This window comes from Oreochromis niloticus, linkage group LG8 (assembly GCF_001858045.2).
Source record: "Oreochromis niloticus isolate F11D_XX linkage group LG8, O_niloticus_UMD_NMBU, whole genome shotgun sequence".
In the NCBI taxonomy this organism is placed as follows: Eukaryota; Metazoa; Chordata; class Actinopteri; order Cichliformes; family Cichlidae; genus Oreochromis; species Oreochromis niloticus.
The window spans coordinates 22,299,155-22,320,523 of NC_031973.2; the positions used below are offsets into that span (position 1 = coordinate 22,299,155).

At 40.4% G+C, this 21,369-nt stretch overlaps 1 protein-coding gene across 1 annotated transcript in view; it reads right to left on the reverse strand.

The window, feature by feature from the left end:
* shisa8b (shisa family member 8b) overlaps nucleotides 1-20,332 on the reverse strand; it is a 46,277-nt gene extending 25,945 nt beyond the window's left edge. Inside the window, exons 1-2 of the mRNA XM_019362806.2 lie at nucleotides 19,766-20,332; nucleotides 18,073-18,745 (exon numbers count right to left, since the gene is read on the reverse strand). Coding sequence (XP_019218351.1) covers nucleotides 18,073-18,704 — 632 coding nt within the window. The 5' untranslated portion in view covers nucleotides 18,705-18,745; nucleotides 19,766-20,332. The remainder of the gene's footprint in view (nucleotides 1-18,072; nucleotides 18,746-19,765) is intronic.
* Between the last annotated feature and the right edge of the window lie 1,037 nt (nucleotides 20,333-21,369).

A 21,369-nucleotide genomic window follows, 5' to 3' on the forward strand; every position in this document is an offset into this window, starting at 1 on the left:
CCCTCTTCTTCTATTGCTCAGGTTGAAGCAGAATTTGCCCGTCTTACATCTGTTGACCTGAAAGGGTTCCTTTTTGCTGTGCTTGACCATTATGGAGAGGTTCGTGGAGCTGTACAAAATCAAGAGCGGCATAGAAAGGCTAACTAGGCTCATAAGATGCTTCGGAGATGATGTAAGTGTTCAACTGCGAAATCTAATCCTTTGTTTAAGTTTTAGGTTATCCAGTTCAACTGATGAACTCATTGAAAGAAAGCTGATAAGTAAAGTCTGTCATCATATTTCACAACTGGACATTTAGTGTGGTAACTTTTACAGAATCTATGTATATTGGTGGTAGGTTGGATATCATATTCTACTTGAATGTCCTGATAAGCCTGATTCAAAATCTCCAATGATAATCATATATTGATGGAATTATGCATCAAAAAGCTGTGAATTTGGAGCTGTCTACATGCTTCATAAACACTGTTTAAAAAGTGTTTTTGTTTTCTTTTTGACTTCTTTGACCAGAGCCCTACACAAAGGAAGAGGACAGAGGACCTCATTTTCTAAAGGAAGATCCCTCACACACTTTCAAGACTGTGAAGGTTAGCATTGTTTCTTTTAGTAAATTTAATAATGACAGCACCACAGTGGATTTTAAATTAAAAAGTACATGTGTACTTTTTCCTCACCAAATGTATTATTACAAGATCTTTGACACTGGATTTGGTCTGGGTTTCAGAGAAACTAACTGGCAAGCTAGCATTGATATTATTAGTGTCTTGTGTTTATTCATGTCTTCACCAGGGTCTTTGACATTTCGCTGCTGTACTGTTCACTTCAGCTTTACGTTTGATTTCTCACATTGTATATTGTAATGGCAGAGATATTAGGATATTTAAGGGGCTGCAGTGGCTGCTACAGCTGTGGGGGGCAATACTTTGGTGAAATGTCCTGGACCCTGGAAAAGAGACTGTGTAGACTGGGTAAGCAATTAAAGGTTACTGGCCGAGAGTCATTGGGCAGCTGGGTAAAGGTGGATGTTGATATTCAGTGCCAATTATGCAACCTGTTCAGCCATGTCTATATGCTCTTTTTTCATGCTGTTAATATAGGGGGAAAAAATAAACTTTAATCAATAAACTGATTAAAGAAGCATTGTCTATGGAGCCATAATCTGATCCTGTAGTGTAGCTGCAGTTTGCACATTTCATGTATTCTCAGCCAGATTTGGTTTAGAGCACAGCCAATATTTAGCATAAGTAGATTTAAATTCACACACTGGTGATGGCAAGCTACATTGTAGCCACAGCCGCCCTGGGGCGCACTGACAGAGGCGAGGCTGCCGGACACTGGCACCACCGGGCCCTCTGACCACCACCAGTAGGCAACAGGTGAAGTGTCTTGCCCAAGGACACAACGACTGAAACTGTCGGAGCCAGGGCTCGAACCGGCAACCTTCCAATTATAAGACGAACTGTCAACTCTTGAGTCACGATTCAGTCATCCATCCATGTGTGTGAATGACTGAATGTGTAAAGCACTTTGGAGTCCTTAGGGGACTAGTAAAGCGCTATACAAATACAGGCCATTTACCATTTAAATTGAAAATTTTGTTTGAATTCTGCAATTGAAGACATGCTCAGTTATTTATGAACATGGTCTTTGTTTAAAGCAAGAAATGGATTTGTAACATGGGGGTGCATATCTCATTCTGAAAAAACTTTAACAACTAATAAGTGTTACCCAAAGCCAATCACCATCATCCAAAGCATCAGTATGGCTCTTCTTTGGAAAGACATGAATTGTTAAGCACAAGGGATATTGTGTAATTGTAATTGTGTAATTTTTTTTTTTTTTTTGTCTTTGAACCCTTTTATAGCCGACAGGTATTGAAGACACGTTTTCTAAGAGGATGAAAGTTGGCATTGCGATGGTGAAAGAAGAAGACATCATCGATGTGTTGGTTGTCCTTGAGGCGGCAGTAATCCTGTCTAATCTGAGGGATGTCTCAAGTGCCATTTCCATGCTGATGGGCCTTCTTTTTGCCCTCAACATACACTATCCAAAGGAACTTAAGGACATCTTTGAAGTCATTCAGAACATCCTAATGAACATTGGTGGAAGGCAGTGCATCTCACTAGTGCATGGTCTAAGAAACAGACTCTTGCAGAAAGCCATGCAGAACTGTAATTGTATGATCCTTAGTGTTAAGGACAGTTTTTATTTTACTGTTTGTTTTTTTATTCTTGCAAGTTCTCATTCTCACTTTTGTATGTCACTAAATGACTACACTTTACATTCCAGATTAGACAATTACTCATTTGTTCATGGTTTAAGAAACTTATGTGAACAACAATATAATGCTGGACTTTGCAGATGCTTATCTCATGCAAGTCAGTAGTTTTTCCTTTGTTTTGCAATTGAGCAGACTCAAACTAATGTTTCTGAAATATCCATATTATCAAATGTTTCAGAAGCATGCAGTCATTTTCAGAGATATTGGTTCTGTGGAATTTGTTGCAATTGTAAACGAAGACAAATACAAGAGTTTGATGTCTTAGTTATTATAAACTGATCTTTACTGTCACTTATCAAAGGTTTTGTACTATTTTAATATTTCAAGTTTTATGCTAACAGGTGTGACTGAGCACAATGAAGTTTAAAAATTTTGTAAATGTAAAGAATAACTTTTCTAAAATATCAAGTGTCCCGTTGATACATTACATTAATGCAGACTTTATGTTGTTACTTCACAAGAATCACTACTGCTCCTAGAGTATTGGTCAGAATTTAATCTTCACCCAAACTGGGCTCAAGACCAAGTTCAAATTTATTGTTTCACAGGGAGCAGCCTTTGAGTTTTGATGGATTGTGAGCCTGATGAGCTACATCACTGATTTTTCTGTTTCTCAGATGACTAAGATGGCACAATAAATGGTGAATGTTGGGTGCTCATGAGTAATTGTCTTGTCATGTTCTTAAAACAAACTTTCTGTATGAAATGATCAGATAGACTTTAATGGAATCTGTGGGGTTTTATTTTTTTTCTGTAAACAACAGAAAATTAATTTAAAGGAATGTAGATATTTAAACCTGAGATCTAAGATAAACCTAACAGGTAGTTTTGCTGAAATGGATGTTAGAAAGCCAAAAAAAACAAAACAAAACTTAAGATGTTTAATACACATTTTTCTTTACATCCAGTCAATCAACTCTGATAATTAAAATGAAACTGATTTACAAGTTCACTCAGCTACCTTAAGGAGCTCAGTTAATTAATAAACTTAAATCAACTTAGCTAACAGATTATGTTAGTTAAGCTAAAATAGATTCCTAAGTTAAAAGAACTACTAAAGTATTTGAATTAACTAAAAAACCCAAGTCAACTGAACTAGGACAAGAGTTTAAACAACAGATTATTTTAATTTAGCTGAAAGGGTTTTCCCAAGTAAAGATGACAATTAAAGGAGTTGAACTGACTAACAAATCTCAGTCAACTAAACTAAGATGAAAGTTTAGACAACATGTGATTTTTCATTAAGATAACAATTGGTTGTGTTATAAGAACAAACTCTATTTCTTGACTTAACTTAAAATTTTAAGGCAGCCCTTTACCTCATATTTTTAAGTTGAAACAACAAGTTATATTTTACAGTGTATAAGTGGCTGTTCGTCTCCAAAATTATAGTGTCATGCCAATTTTCCGTCCTCAGAAAGGTGTCTAGACATGTACACTTTACACACACACACTTTACACACAGATGTATGTTTATGCACAGTTTGGGGGACTTTCGATTCATCTATTTTCAGTAATCACTTTAAGAAATTAAGATATACACTCCTTTAACACACCTTTTTACCTGCATTTCTTTGAAAAAACACATATCTGCTGCTTGTGTATTTCCCCAATGAACACTATTGATTCAAAACACTTGTAGTTAAGCTTTACAAAAGGTCCACAGCACCACTCATACACACACATAGATGCACAGGTATACAAGACACAGTGCTGCTAGGGGCCACTTGTTCACACCCAGATACCGACTAGAAAAGCATCTCCCTTTGGCCACTTCTCTGATAATCTGTAGGTGTGATGATGTGTGTGAGTAACCGTGACACAGATGCCAAAAAGTGGCTTCTGCAGGGACTATGTTGTCGCCATGAAACTCTTTTGATGTAGAATATAATCCCATCTGTCATCACCCACAAGTGTCTGTTATAGATAAAGAGTTTGCTTGTCTTTGTGACCCACATTTGACTCCCAGCACTCGAAACGGTGGTGAATGATAAAGCCACTACAAAATATATATGGATGAAACAAGTGGACAATGATTTAACAATAATTTCACTGAATAACTGCAACTACTATGCAAAAGTCTTGATTCACCCCTTATTTCTTTATAATTGGCTTCCAAGAAGCCAGACCTTCCCACACACCATTGTTTTTCTTGTGACATTATCAATACGTTTGATGTGTCACATGGCCCTCTTACTATTGAAAAAACAAAAGTTGTATCCAAGATGGCCGACTTCTAAATGGCCACCATGGTCACCACCCATCTTGAGGAGTTTGCCCCCTCACATATACTAATGTGCCACGAACAGGACTTTAATATCACCAACCATTCCCATGTTATTACGGTGTATCCATATAAATGGCCCACCCTGTATATGGAATATACCAGTGTTGTGTCTACTTAGCAAAGAACAGATTTTACATTATATTTTGACTCTAACCACTTTGCCAGTGCAGTAAAAGCATACCAGGATTGATCATACCACGCTGTAAAAAACGCTGGACCTATTTCACATTTTCCTAGCAAAATATAAAGATATGAAGGGTGAGCCATGCCTTTTGTACAGTACTGTAAATGTTGGCACCCTATTCAAACACGACCCATTTTACTAGACTTCAGTGTTGTAAGCTAAAATGTTCCCAGTTTAATTCACTTACATAAAAGTAAGCCAAAGTAACAGTAAACACATCAGTTCCAACAATAATGAATCTTCCATTCTTGGTTTCTGACCCTGACCTCACTCAACATTTCTCAACATTTGACACATTAAAAAACCCAAACGTCTTGAATCATTTTCTCTCATCTTCTTAGATTTCTTTATTCTGTTTTTCTTTGAGTCTCGTTCTTTCTCTCTCATCCCCCTCCTTTCCTAAACTCAGTCCTAAATCTGACTCTTTGTCTTTTCCCTCCACTTCAAACCATACTGTTTGTCTTCCTCTCTCACCCTCTCTCTGCTCCTCATCCCCTCTGTGACTCACTACCACACAGTGCCTCGGGCCTCTGCGCACGCTTCTCTTGGCTTGCTGCTCAAACAACTTGCTGATTTGGACTTTTAATCTGCAACAAAAACTGCACCTGTCTTCAGGCTATGTGGTGTTTATGGAGCGTTGGCTGAGCTTCATGTGAGTTTCTGTGGGTGCCTTTAGATAATGAAGACGTCTTTGTCGCTGGTTAAGAGGTTAATACTGGAGTGTGGGCTAGATTGACAAGAAAAGTCTGTAGTATCTGCAAAAAAACAGATGTGAACATTAAGAGTAACACATTCATTAATGAACCAGAATCAAGTCCTGCTAGTGACTACTCTTTGACTTCCTCTTCTTGATTTATTGGTTTACAGCAGGGGTGTCAAATACAATGTTATTCAAATATGACGCATAGTTTTGTCTTTTGGTTTTGGTTCAGTGAATTTTGGTCGGAGAGTGACGAAACCTGCAGTTTCGGAATCTGTGAGATGTCTACTTCAAGCACCCGCATGTCCTTGTAAGTGATGTTGGGTGAAAGGGGGGATCTGTGCTTTGTGTTTACATCTTTTTGTGGAATTTGTATACCTGCTCTTTAATCACTTGCTGTTTTAGCTGTTTGGTGGTCGTTAAAATGGTTTTGTGAGCTTTTAGCTGATATTCTGACGTTTTCGTGGACATGTCTATATATAAATATCAATATATCCTGTTAAACCAGATGTTCTCCACCTTTGCCTCAGGTACCTATGGGACATTAACAGTTGACATATAAAATTATCTCGTGGGCCAGATATAATTGTATCGCAGGCCGGATGTGGCCCACGAGCCGTGCGTTTGACACCCCTGGTTTACAGTCTTGGTAAAATATTAAGCGAGTGTAGTCATCCATCCATCTATATGACCCCTTCTAAGTTATATTTGATCTATTATGATAAAATGTAACTCTACTGCAACACCAGAATATAAAGTCACGTTGAAAAGAAAGTACATCCCCTTTGAATTGTAAGGTTTTGACTGTCAGTGCGTCCAGGGCAGCTGTGGCTACAATGTAGCTTGCCATCACCAGTGTGTGAATGGGTGGATGACTGAATGTAGTGTAAAGCGCTTTGGGGTCCTTAGGGACTAAGTAAAGCGCTATACAAATACAGGCCATTTACCATTTACCATTAAATCATTGCATTCATTCTTTTCTTTTTCAGACATTTTTTTGTAGATTTGCTGCTGTGCTTGTGCATAGTCCTGTTGGATGATCCAGCTTTAGCTGTTGGGCAGACTAAACTCAGAAACTGCAAAACAAGCCAAATTAGCACCCCTCCACTACTGCGCTTGATATGCTGTTACCATGCTGTTACAGAACATCTCCACTTTAGCCATTGTTCCAGAGGTTTTGTAGTTGTTAGTTTGCACAATCGGACCTTTGGATGAACTTTCTGATTTGTTCACTCCTGGGAGGAGTAGCAACCACCTTTGTTACTCTACTTGTTGTATTTACCCAACAAACTCACATTTATAAAGCTCATAAAAAACATGCAAAAGTATCCAGACTCCTAAATGCCTCTATGATATGAAAGGGCAGGCCAAAGCTCAGGACTCTATTGCCCTAAAGTTCCCTCAGAAGTGTTCCCTGTGAAAATTATTGCTTCTGAGCTGTACTCTTGGAGAAACCTTATGGAACCTATATGCATATTATACTTATATATTTCATGAGTAAGCTTCACCCTCACTGCTCTTATTATGCTTTAACATATTATATAACAGTATTGTGCCTGAGATCGGCGAGCTCATCAGTTCTTCCATCCTATCTCATCACATTAAAGCCACAGTGAAATGAGACTTCACTAATGTCCTGTAACAATCAATTAGTCCTCTCAGGTCACTCAGATTAGAGCGTGCACAATGAGTCGTTCCAACAAATATTAACAGTAACTCTCTAAATGTGAAATCCTCTCTGCTGTATGACTGCACTGACTGAATGTAAGATGTTCTCAGTGAGTACAGTACATCATTTCTGTACACTGCGCCTCCTTAATGCACACACATTAACATTTTTATAAGGTCTTGGTAATTTTGGTTACAGTTTTTCCTAAAACATCAAACTGTGGAGTTTGAGTGATAAACACAATGAAAGATAAAATCCCTTCCAACCAGGTTAGCCATTGATGAGTAGTGTTTGTCTCTGACCTTTTCCTGAAGACTGCGGTTAAGCTTGAGCTGCACATGGTAACCACATTGTAACAGATGTCATTCCATTCTGAGTCTTTCCTCCTCTTATTTTTCTGTATATGTTCAACACCTGTCTTGTGTCCAAAAGCACTTTCTAAAGTCTGGAATTCTGCATGCAGTACAACAAAATACATAAAACATGGGACCAGAGCTCTTCTTGCACGTTAGCTGTCACCCCTAAGTTCCTAAAAAGAATGCAAGTTTACACTACCATGCTGTCTGCACTTTTCAAACCTACATCGAAAGCTGAAAGCTATACCCATCTTTACAATGCTATTTCAGCAGTATATTTTTCCAACAGCAACCTCAGTCATTTAGAAGTAAATATCACAAAGTCGTGAGAGCGCTTTAAGCTTTTGTGTGTAATGACCAATACACTGAGCGATTCCATAGGACTCACACACCTCCATACCATCTGGTATGGAGGTGCAGCACTGATTACAAGCTGGAGTGTCGTCATCATCGCTTTAGTCCAGAGGATGCGATGTCTGTGTTTTCTGCAAAGAATTTCAAATTCCGATTTGTCTGACCACAGAGCAGTTTTCCACTTTGCCTCAGTCCGTTTGGACATATGGCTTCCTTTCTGCATGACAGAACTTTAACCTGCATTAGTGGATGGCACTGCAAACTTTGGGAGTGTTTACAATTTTTTACTTCGACACGCTGCCTGTCTAAGACATTCCTTTGTACCCAATCATGTTACAGACCTGTTGCAATATTTTTCATGACATAGTTTCATGACATTTATACTTTTTGTTGTATTGTGAATAAAATATGGGATTGTATGATTTGCAAATCATTGCTTTTTTATTTTTAGTTGCATTTTACACAGCATACTAAATCTTATTGGAAATGAGGTTGAAGTATAACAACAACAAGCAAAGGAAAACTTACAAGAACCTGTGCCAGTGTCTAGACAAGCACACAGAGTACTGTTTTTGACTGCTTCTCTTTTTTGGCCTGTTATCTGTCAGTCAACTTATGTATAAGGACAAAAAAACCTTTCAGTGCAGGAAATTCAAAATTTGCCTTTATCAACATTAAAAACCTCTTAAGCCCCACGCCCCCGGTACCGGGGGCAAAAGGGAGGAGATCACGTTTAATCGGTTATAACGCCGGTTGAGAAATATAACTCCAGACATGTGTGGTATCCACAGAAACCTCAGAATCTCAGCTAAAATGTCATATAAACCATTTCTACAACCACCAAACACACCGAAAACAAGCCGCGATTAAACGAGCAGTTACGTAAATGCGCAGAAGTCCGCTAAACACGCAAACGAGAACCAGAAATTCTTCAGACTTCATGTAACCGGTTTTAAATAGGCTGGTTAGCTTCCAGGGCTATCACTGAGTAAACACACAAAGTTTGACCACGATCGGACCAAAATTCACCGAATTAGCCGCAAAAGAAGAAAAAAATTAGGCGAGAATAAAATCTACTTACTTTTTCTGTGTTCCAGTCTCAGTAACTTTGACACAGTAATATCTGCTTTAATATTTACACCTCTGATTAAATGTCCCAAGTGTTAGCTTCATTTTGATACCAAGATTGTAAGGACGGAGTTTGTAATTGCAGAGAAATAATCAATTTAATTTAGGCATTGCATTTTCGAGCAGGAAGCTCAGAAACCCCCTTGGGGCTGAAGAGGTTTTAAACCTGAGGGAATATCACTAATGGACAGACAGCATTTCTGCTTCATTACCCTTTTCAGTTTAAATTTTTGATAAATGATCCAAATGTAATAAAATAAAAACAAATTATACTATTTTGATGAGGTAATTAAAATAGTAAGATTGCATTGTTTACTTTCAGGTTCATAAACTTGTTCAGATTTCATCCTGGCATAGAAGAAGCTGCTACATGACTTTTCTTTATTCACACCTTGAAATGGAAGAAATGTTGTTCTGTGCTGAATTAAAAGTTTTTAAGTTATCACGGTTGTTTTTAGCTGGTTCCCTTCACCCATTTGAAGCTGTCCGTTAGTCCGTTAGAAGTTTGGAAGAAGAAGGATGAAATGGAGCCTCATGGTCCAGCTCACTGTGTGCCTCCTGATCCTGTGAGATTCACTTTTGACTGGTATGGGTTTGACTGTAACAGACAAAACTCTTATTGTTACAACTCAAAATTTTTCATCTGTCATGTTCCAGACATGACAGATGTGAGGTGGCTGTGTTTGAGGTTTTCATTTCCCAACACCTCTACTCAAAAAAGGGGGGGCAACCACAAACACAGAAACAACACAGTGCCAAACCCTTAAGTCAGTGTGCATTGACCCACATTTAAGTGTGTGTGGGCCCAGTGAAGCCCGGCAGCGGTGAGGAGGAGGAGGAGAGAGGAAGGTAAAGTAGCTGCAGGGTGAAAATTGTCACTTCTGATGGAGCCAGGAATCTGTCAGCTCATATGTTCTTTCACTTTGGGAGGAACTGCGACGAGTGATGGCGCAGGCACAGGCACACGCGTGTGCACACTTTATCACATTTGTTTGCAAGTATGCATGCATGCAGACTTGCTCACGCAAACAGTGGCGACAGGTGAGAGGTGATAGAGAGTGACAGCTCAACCCTGGAGGTACTGAAAAAGTAGAAGAAATTTTGGAAGGGGGGGTAATGGAAGCGTAGGAGAGGGGGGATGAAACTTTGCAGAAAATAAAGTAGTAGCCAAGTCATTTCTCACATAGTAGATATTTACAGCTTGTAGTGGCTTGACTTGCTTCCTGTCTGCAGTCCGTGTACGGGGCAGGCTGCAGGGATAACATGTCTATCTTTTATAGTATACCTGTTAAGCCGTGAACCATGATGCTATTCATGAATGCAGATTTCATGGTGCTTTTCTTTCACTGATTAAGCACCTCCAGTATCAGTTCTAGAGAGTCCAATCAAAACTCTTTTATTAAAAGCTAATTAAGAGAGAGACCCCTTTTATTGTTGAGGCCCTCAGAGGACAAGCTTGTTTAAATTGTTATTTACATTATAAAACTGCAGATAGTTGTAATGTTATTACTAGTTTCTTGTTTTGAAGCCCAAAATGTGAGCTAAAGTACTGTTGGGTCACTCTCTTGGGTCTTTTGACCATCGAGTGTACAGCCGTCTTTGTGATGGAGTTATTTATAACACTGGGTTAGCAGGGCTCTGTTAGAGATCGCTTTCAGCCAAACGATGGCCAGGATTCTCCAAAGGCTTTTGGTGTGAAAGGTTGAAAGTTTGTTGAGGTCGCTGTCTGTCACCTCCCATTACTCTGAGCCACAGAGCAAAGAGAACAGCAGACAGTGGGGATTTAGCTTCATTTGGTGTGGTTGTTGTACTCTGATGACCTTGAGACTCTGTTCATCCTTGATCTTTTTCTTTGACCCTGCTCTGTCCGGTTATGTGAAATTCTCACTGGTGAGACCTCTCAGTTCCCCGGGATTGATGCTGAGCTGTTTATAATCAGGGCCATCTCCTCAGGTTTGGTCTGGTTCAGGTGTACACAGCATTGTGGATGCAGACTGTCTGACGCTCCTTGGTTTGGATTCTTTCAAATGCCACATCACCATCTATTGATTGGATTAAGTTAAAAAGTATGACACACATCTTATCCCCCTCTTTTGTCCATCCATCCTTTTTCTTCTGCTAATCCAAAAGATTTCAAATAAAAGATAAGGAGCAGCTTCTGGGTCTGAAAAGTGAAATCATGAGGTACCTGCGTTCTTTGTAATGGCCAGCAGAGAGCAATAACTCTGGTTGTAAAAAGAGCGGAGATTGTATAGAAATCTAATAAAAAGTTTTACCATAGCACTCTCTCAATGTATGATCTCATTAAAAACATTTGTGATGAACAGATGTTCTCAATTGCTAATTTCAAGTCCTCATTAATATGCCTTAATGTTCCTTCTGTACATTTTTATCCCATTTAGAGTTGAATCCATGATAAAGCAGGGCATGCTTTAAGGTATGGGTACTTTGCATGTTCTTGAGGTACCAACTTGTCAATCACAGTGTCCTGTTAGCAGTTTATTAGTAACATCTACACCTCCCTTATGACATCTGGCTTAAAAAACAAAAAACAACATAGAAGTGTCCAAAATGCTCATCTCGAGGCTTTAAAGTAGCTCGTGGCACAGCTTTTCTCTCGCTCCTCTGTTTGACCTGAGAGGTCAAACACACCGTAACTTTAGAAAAACACCAGCAAATAGAAAAAAAATGCTTCAAACCACACAAATCACAGCAGAAGTAATTTAGTGAGTCAATAACATGATTTAACAGAAGTATTGAATAGTGAACAAGTAGCTAGAGCTGGAGCCCCCTGTTGAGGTACTGCAGGTTGGTCACAATAATAACAGAAACTCAGTTTGAAATTAGTAACAAGTATGTATAATTACGTATTTATAAAAATATATTAAATTATATGAAAAGTGAATTGAAACTGGTAATAGGAGGCGAGTAGTCCCCTAAATCACTTCCATTGCGTTGTTTTTTTCTTTTGGCGTGTGTTTCTTTTTGAAATTCTGTTTTTCTCTCTGCTTTTGCAGAGTTTTTTCTTTTTGCATTTTCTGTGTTTTCTCAGGTCGTCATGTTTGACCTCTCAGGGCCACTGTACATTTTATTTTAAAAAGTTTACATCAACGTGTCAATAGTGCCCTTGAGCTACAAAATGTGACTCAATATTTTCTATTTGGAAGCGAGAGAAAGGGTTAAAAAGCAAAGTGATTCTATGTGCTTTGTGTGAGTGGTGATGGGCTCATATATATGCCCGTGCTATATCGAGTGTCGCTTATTTGTGGACCTTAAATCAGGGCAGAGCAGTCAAACCATTTAAGCAACGGCGTCCTTCGTTATGTAATCCAAGGACTAAAAAAGCAGCTGGCTTGAAGACACACCGGATAAAGATAACATGTCAAAGCAGTCAAACATGTAGCTTTGATGCTGGATGGAAACCTCAAGAACAGAAAGGATAATGTTGTGAAAAAGAATTCCAGGAGAAGCGTCCTTTGATGTAGAAAGGGTTTTTGTTTGAGGTTTCGTCACCAGAAAAAGTTTTTAATCTTTTAGGGGCACAACTGTCCCCACATAGGTTCACTCTGAGTGCTGCCTCTGTTCACGCACACTTGTTAGCATTAATCAGCAATTCTAAACTGGTCACAATTGTGAATGTGAGCATGAATGGCTGTCAGTCACTCTGTATTAGCCCTGCAGCGGCAGTCTGTCCAGAGTGTCCCCGACCTCTTGCCTGAAGTCAGATGGGCAAGGTTCCAGTCCCTGTGACCCTGAACTGGACAAGCAGTTCAAAAATACATGAATGAATAAATGGGTCTCTGATGAATGGATCTTTAAATGAAGAAATCTATGTATGTGTTTATATCTTACTCTTTTTAGCCAATCTTGTGACTGTTCCCCTGATTGCTTCAGTCTTGGCAGTGTGCTGGGAACCAGAGTAGGTGCAGTGCTGTATTTGAGACATTATCGCTGATCAATGACGTCAGAGAGACATAAAAAAACTAGCATTTTTGGCTACTGCTTTTATTTAAGACTAAATGAATATTTTATAATCACTTTGGCAACAAAAAGTAGTAAAAGAGCGCACTAGTCATACATTAAATTAAAAATTCCTGTTGTGCCTTGACACACAGATTCATTAACAGTGGCCACAGCTGTCTTCAAAACATGGTAGCTGCTAGAAATTAGTCGAATATAAACAGATTTCTGAAACGAGGCTTTTTCTATCCACCCAATCTTTTGCTCTATTTTCTGAGAGCACCTGGAGCGCTGTGTCACACACGCTCATTAATGTACTTACTTGCGCAAACACAGCCCTCCGTCCCAACCATGTGACCTCCACTGCCACCATGTTGTTTCCAGGTCTCTCCCACTTTCCTAGGTGGACGCTATGTTGCAACACATCTCGCCTTCTGGCTGTTCTGACCTCTCACTGTGGTGATCTGACCCATGCTCATGTAACCCAAATGCCACCGCTATTATTCTTGTTGGTAATTGAACTATAAATCACCACGAGTGTGAGTGTATGTGTGCGTGTACACGTAAAATCATGAAGGTCATTTGTGTTTGTTTACGGTGTACGGCCGCTCCAGTTGAAGCTTTTCATTAAACACGACACGCGTGACCTAAGGCGTTCTCCGTTCTCCATTGTTGGCTGGGGATTAGTGCGGCTTGCAAATACACTGAACCCTGTGCGGCTGGAACGAGTTGAGGGGTATTAGAAGGTGTGTGTGTGTGTGTGTCCTTGTTTACATATCTTTGTGGGGAACCAAAATTGGACATTTACTATGCTTGTGGGGACCAACAGCCCTTATGGGGACAAAATCCCGGTCCCCACAAGTCTGAAGGCATTTTTCAGATTCAAAATGTGGTTTTAGTGTCAGGGTTACAATTAGGTTATGGTTAGGATTGGTTAGCATTCATTTGTGATGGTTAGTGTAGGTAGGGTAAACGGCTAGGGAAAGCATTATGTCAATTGGATGTCCCCACAAATATATGAAAACAAGTGTGTGTGTGTGTGTGTGTGTGTGTGTGTGTGTGTGTGTGTGGAAGGAGAGGGGAAGGAAGTTTGCGAGGAGGATCACTCTGGATTTTAACTTTCAAAGCTGATTTGGGAAAACTGTTAGGATTTCAGCCCGCTAATCACCCTCTGCTTGCAGGATGTTAAGAGAAAGAGAAACCTGTGGTGGGAAGCAGGTGCACGGCACGAGTTTGAGAGCTGCAACAGCACACGCGCAGATTGCAAAAGTCTTGCTTTGTGCTTGGCCACTCTTACATCCATCTCTAAAGCATATGCAGAATTTGTGCATCTCACCTCATGAAGTGTGTGTGTGCTGAATATGAAGTCCTGGTTTGCACGTACACTTTTGTAGCAGGGATTTATGTCAGCAGGCTAATAACTAAACAAGTGCGCAGGCAGAGCAGCCCAAAAATGGTAAAGCTGTAATCTCAGTGAAATTTGTTTAATCTCAAAGGGGAGCGGTAATCTGTCAAGATGGGCTCACAGAGGATGTTTATGCAGCCACAGTGTTTCTATTTCAGTTTAGGTGCTACCCTGCAGGAAACGTTAATCCTAGTGGTTCGGTATCCACAGAATGAGTTTTGCAGTTGGGGTTAATGGGAGGCACACAAAGATGCCTGGTGGTCAATGGAGGTTTTGGTGGCACCAGTGCAGCTGTCCTCGTGTTCAGCTTCTCATTTAAAATTCAAGTGAGAAAAATGATGTGGGAGAGATGGGATGTTTGCAAAGTGAAATGGAAAAGGGGGGAGGAATGCACGAAGATCAGAGTGACTGAAAGTAGCCGCTGGTTTCACTTCTTATCCTTACGAGCAAAAGGGGGATAAAAAGCAAGAGAGGTTGATAAAAGGACATTTGACCTGGTAAAGAAGGAATAAAGGAGATGTGGCAGAAGGCTGAAGGAGAGGACTCTTACAAACCAAAACAAAGTGATTTGTGATGAAGAAATTCTTGATGAAAGGGACAAATAGCGTGTGATGAAACAGATATTCAAGCAAGAAAATGAGATCAAAAACAATAAGCCTGGAGAGATAAGAAGAACAAACTCTATGGAGAAAAGAATGAGGAGAGGCAGCTAGAGAGAGTTGGTTCGGGATGAAAGCAGAGAGATCTGAGCCCATGCTGTGCTGTAATGATTTCCTGAGGCGAACAGATTGAACTTTGAACCATGTATTTAACTCTATACTGCAGCTGGAGTGTATGCACGATTGCATTTGTATCAGGAGAAAGGCATAGAAAGGCTAAAACTCAAACTACAAATCGTTTTTCTTCTCTAGGTTGTGCTTCAGTAACTCAGTTTATAAGCATCAGATTCACAGTGTAAAATGTGACTTTGTGCGCTCTTTCTAAAACCGTGACACATTTGTACACATGAGACATTCTAACACAGAAGCACAAAGTTAAGAGTGCTTAGCTGCAAAAAAAACCCCCTCAAAAACTAGAAATTTGGTTGATTTTCCCCATTTCATGCTTACAAGAAAAGCAAACAGTACGCAAAGAGCTGGAATATAAAAGAAAAACTAAAAAAAGAAATAAATGAACCCTAAGAATAAACAGGAGAATAAAGAAGAATAAATATGTAAAGATTTAGATGTGTACACTGATGAAGCACTAGCTCAAAGCTTAGTTAACACAGGTGAAAATAAACTAGTTCACATCCATAGTTCACACTTTAGACTTTAAACTGAAAATTAAGCCTCACCCACATATAAAGCGATTTGCTCACAGCACATTACTTTGTAGCTGACAGCTGGTCACTATTTTTGACATTCCACCCACATGTATATTTACCAACTCCCAGTTATGTCAATCAACAATTTGCTTCACTCGCATTGGTGGTTGCCTCAAAGCCGAGATAAGTTTAACACTGTATGTGCCCATTTTATGTTTTTGTGATGTTAGTTACGCTATTTCACCTCTCAAATAATACTGACATTGTATGTCTGCAATTGCAAGTGTCTTCCTGTGCTAATCTCTTTCAGTAGAACCGTCATTTTCAGTAGTGCCATGCATGGAGTCCCCATTCAGTGCCACTTCTAATCTAAATGCATCCCTGTACACCACTGTAGGATCATACATCATCATCTCCAAAAGCCAAGAAATAAAAAGTGCTGGTACTGCAAAAAAATGTATTCACTTAAATAATGAGATGGGTCATTAAGTAGATTCAGTAGATTCAAAACTGATCAGTTAACGAATGTTAAAATGTTCTTTGGGAACTTTTGTTGATGTTAGCTTATGCTATTACGCTTTGGTAATATTTACAAGTCATCTTCATTCATGTGCAGAAATTTCCCAGGAAATGCCATACTCATTATAACTTTTCAGACATGTCAATAATGTGCCTGATGTTTGGACTGAGAAGATCAAGTTTTACTGAATATGTTCTAATTTGCACTCATAAAACTCAACTTCACGTTAAAGCTACATCGTCTGTTGGATGTTTGAGGAAAAATATTTGGTGATTTAAAAATACAGTATTCAGTTGCGTTTTTTTAAAACATAAACGCATTTTCCTAACATTTCTTCAGTGTGTTTGTTCTATTTATTTACTCTCTTACTCTCTTTTAATTCTCTGCCTGACTCTGCTCAGCTCAGCTGGTTCTGGTCCTTGTGGGGAAGCTGTGAAGTGCCCTCTGGTGGACAAACTTACCCACGTTTGTAATTGGAGGGCATTTCTCCATCTCTTTACTTTTAAATTTTTATTTTTCATCATAACATTATAGATACTGATACCAATAAACTGCCAAATAGCTAATATTACTGTTGATAATAAATAAGTCAGACTCAGTTTGGACTTTCTTCAGCAGTGCGACTTGTAGCTAGAACTCAAACTAGCCTAGTATAGCGATTTTGCGCATCATGTGATGCACACATTGCTCGAGTCATGTCCACCATATTGGACATTATATAACCAGTGGTTGAGTTCATAGAAGTTTCTGGCTGTCTGTAGGGAAAGTGGCAAAAGGGTATTATACTAATAGATATCCCAATTTTTACTTTAAAGGCAGGTTTGTGTTGCACTCATAGTTTCATGCTGCTTGAACGGTACCTGGCAAGTGTTTGCAGACATGTTCCATGCAAAGTACAGGTGACCATAACAATTTGATAGTAACCAAAGCAATTGCAGCCAATAGGTTGAGGAGAACAATAATTTTGCCTGGAGGCCAGTAATTGCCAGGGGAACACAGACCAGTCTCAAAGGCTCGTGTGACTAGGACCTTATTCACTTGACCCTATGTTGCTGCCATGACTATCACATGTCCAAAATGGTGGACAACTTAATATTATGTATTTAGCATTCATGTTTGCCAAGGTTTGAAAATTAATTTGAGCACATTCATACATTAGAAAGCCTCCAGTAGCCAATTCAAAAGTCTGACTTTGTTAATTCCAAGCAGGCAATCTGCTAGTTAAATAAATACAAATCTCCATTTAGTCTATTTTGAGTTTTCTGCTCAATATGCTAAGGCAAGTCAGAGTGAACCCACACATAAGCAGCATTAAATTCACACTCACATCTGGTTCTATACATGAGAGCCAGAGTGCAAAAAGTTGCTAGTTTTGTGTCTGACATCATGATGTTTGTGTCATTTGTCTGAGGAAGTGACCGGCTCAAATGTACATTTAAATTAAATGTGCATTTGTTAACCCCTGACTTTAATCTCTGTTGTGTATTTCAGAATGTTTTTTGCACATATCTGTGTTTTGAGATGATTTTTAGGTATAAAGTACAAGAGCTGAGAATATTATCTTCATTTATTAGCAATCTAACAATAACCTCTGTAAGATGGAAAAATGAAGCCTCACAAATAACCTTCCTCCTCCTTTTCCCTCATGACTACTGCTTGGTTATTAAACTGTTGGTGTGCACAGAGTGCCAAAGGAGAGGAGTACCTCTCCTGTGTCTGTGGTGAGGCTAACTCCAATACAACAAACGATCCATATTCGTATATAACAAGAAAAAAAAACCCACCCATAAAGAATAAGCATATCTTTTTAATCAGGGGATAAATAAGCATTTTCTAAAAATTTGGAAGAAGTCGTGCATCTCTCTCACACATGCACACACACACACACACACACACACACACACACGCACACGCTTCCTCACCTGGAGTTGAGGTCGGCCTGTGCTGCCCCTCCTACTCCGCCTCCGCTTCCCCCCCGGCTCTTCTCCAGGCCCAGTTTTGTAAAGATGCCCACCAGCACCATGATGGCCACCACCCCACAGATGATGTACACGATAAGTTGCGTGCGGTCCCGGTCCAGGTCTCCCTGTCCCTCAGTAATGGTGGCAACTGGTTTGCCAGTGTTCGCCCAGATGGGAGTGTCATAGTTGGAGCAGATGCTCTGGTCCAAGCGCTGCTGACGGAATTGGCAGCAGAAACGGTAGAAGCAGGTACCGCAGCAGTACAGGAAGACACCGGCGTTACAGTTGAAAGGTGGGTCCCACTGGCCCATGACATCATAGTAACCCTGGCAGCGTGTTCCACCAGTAGGAGGGAGATCCTCATCATCTGCATCTCCACCACTGTTGGGAGTGGAAAGCCCTGTCTCAGGAGGAGTGTTTTGGGTGGTCTCTGTATAGCTGGTAGTTGTCTGGTTAGTCAGCGTGGTAGGTGAATCCTCAGTTACTCCCACGGCTGTGACTGATGGACCCTGGGTGACGGCTGGCTGGATAACCAAGAATAAAAAGAGGAAGGAGAGAAAAAAGGGGCAAGAGACAGAGTTGGTGGCTGCCATGTTTCCTGGAGAAGCCTTTCCTCCAACGTCCCACCTACAGGCTTTGAACAGGAGGGAACCAGGTGGAAGAGTGTTAACAAGAGAGAAACAGCACAGACATCAAACAAGGTAGAAGTAGTTTTATTGAGAAAAGCAAACCAAAAAATCCCCACAATTCCCAGAAGTATCTCAAAGCATTTTCCTGTTAAAACACATGAGTTATCTATTGATCTGACACATTTATGAAATCAATAATGAAAAGAGGGCAGAGTACATTTTTAAATAGGTCATTTAGGATCACTATCGGAGACTTTTGTCATAAAATGCGATGTGATACACACTCGCTGCGCTCTCCTACTGCCTGGGTGTTTGATATGCAGGGGCCACTATTGACAACAGGAAGGCTACACAAAGGGTAATTAACACTACCCCCCCAAAAAAATAATTGGCTGCCCTCTGCCATCCCTTGATCCCATCACCAGCTCCTCCTGTCTCAGTAACACCAGGGCCTTCACAGGTGACCCCGCTCACCACCTGTTTGACCCGCTGCCACTCCGGACGTCGCCTCAGGTCAATCAGGTTCCACACCTGCAGACTCACAAACAGCATCTTTCCCTGGGCCATCGCCACTGTTAACAAACAATATCCTATCCTAATCATCACTCAGGCTGCTCACACACCGACTCTACTCACACCAAGTCCATTGCAATACTTCCAAACACTTAGCAACCTGTTCTTTTATTGTGTGTCTTCCTCCTTTATTCCTCCTGTTTCTATATAACTCTCATGTTTGTTATTTACTCATGCTGTCTTACTATTTAATATTTTATTCTGGCACAACTGGTGTGGAATACTCACAATTTTGTTGTACATAAACAATGACAATAAAGGGCTATTCTATTCTATTCTATTCTATTCTATTCTATTTGATAATCAGCTGAGAGAATCAGTCTAAGGCGACTTTTTCTTCTCAAAGATAAAAAAAATGCAAAAAAGCAAGTGACAGTTCTATTTTGTTTAGTTTTGAAAGAGCTAAATAGGCAACTCATTTCCTGCTTGAAAATCATTGACTGGGTTCTCACCTTCTTCCTCTTCGCAGTCCTCCGACAACCCTGTGCGTTTCTTCCTCAAAGTCCAAGGGCAAAAAAATGAAATCCCTCTAGAAATATCCACAAACTTTACCCAGCAGCATTTTTGCCCCAAGTTTACCGACGGTCCTCTTTCCCTCACGTGTTCTCCATTGACTGAATAGGAAGACTCAAACAAACCCAAAGCGATGCACTCCTTTGATCTTCTTTACACTCTTCTTTCTTTCCTCTCTATCACCTCTTGCTCTTCTTCTCTTCTTCAAACGCTGCGCAGTCAAAGGCGGCTGATGTGAGTTCGGTCAACGACTTTTAGGCTTCTCTACTGCCAAGATCCCCTTTGCTCTGTGTGTGTGTGTATTTTTGTCCATATGTGTGAGAGAGAAATCAAAAGTGTGTGTGTGGTGGTTGCACCGAGCCCTGAAACAGTTCAGGAACCAAATGCGATCTCCTCCTCTGTTTACTTCCACTCAGTGCCAGACAGTGAGAGAGGAGAGATAGGAGAGAGCGAGTGTGTGTGGGGGGTGGCAGAGGGGCGTTATATCCAGCTGCATCTCCCATCATTCCCAGAGGGAAAAAGGACTGGAAGGAGAGAGATTGGGAAAATAAAAAAAGAGGAGAGGAAAAAACTGAAATGTTGGTGGTTGATTGTGTCCATGTGTGCGTGTGTGTGTGTCTGTGTGTTTACTATATGTTGAAATCTTGGCCCCTATCATACCATACACACACACACATACACACACACACGCCCCACCTCGTCGTCCACCCACCCTGCCTCCCCATCCTTTCCCTTATCCGTCTTGTCGTGTCTCTTCCCCGCCCTCTTCTCCTGCTGCAGGCTTAGGTAACACACTTGTTTGTGGATTTTTGTGTCGAGTGTGTGCATGTAGGTGTGTGTGTTAGTCTTTAGCGGCGTGTGCGTGTGTGTCTTGTAAGCATCTGTTTGTGTCAGATTCAGGAGTCAGGAGGGTCCAACTCTAGCTTTGCCTACTCTTGCGTTTCAGTCCCAATCTGTGCAGGAAATACCGAAACTGGGAGCCGAGACTGGCACACACCGCTGAAGACTAACACACACACACACACACACACGTATATGCTCTGATGGACACATGCATGAGAAAAATATGTAAAGGTTCATCTGTCTCTCTCAAACTTTTGCACTTACTGAGTATGTATGGCTTGCACACACACACTCATATTCACATGCCTCCACTCAGGCCAATTATAGGAGCTTTTCTCAATGTAAACTACCACATTTACAAATTTTAATGGAATTATAAGCCAGATTGACAAGGGGCTTTTTGTTTTGCTTCCCGCTAATCGCCTGTCCCAAAATCCCCTTCTTTATGTCCTGTCATTCCAGACTCAATGCTTCCCTCACTTTCCTGCAGTTCTCACTGTATTGCATTCTGGATATCAGAGGAAGAGCGCGAGAGAGAAAGAGAGAGGGGAGAGAAAGTCTAACAGAGGGAATGAAAAGAAGAGAGTCAATGTAGGGCAGTGGAGAGGAGGCTGATTGAAAAGAAAGAAAGGAAAGAGAGAGAAAGGAAGGAAAGGGGGGATGGAGAGGTGGAGTAGCGGAGCGGGGAAACGACCGGCTG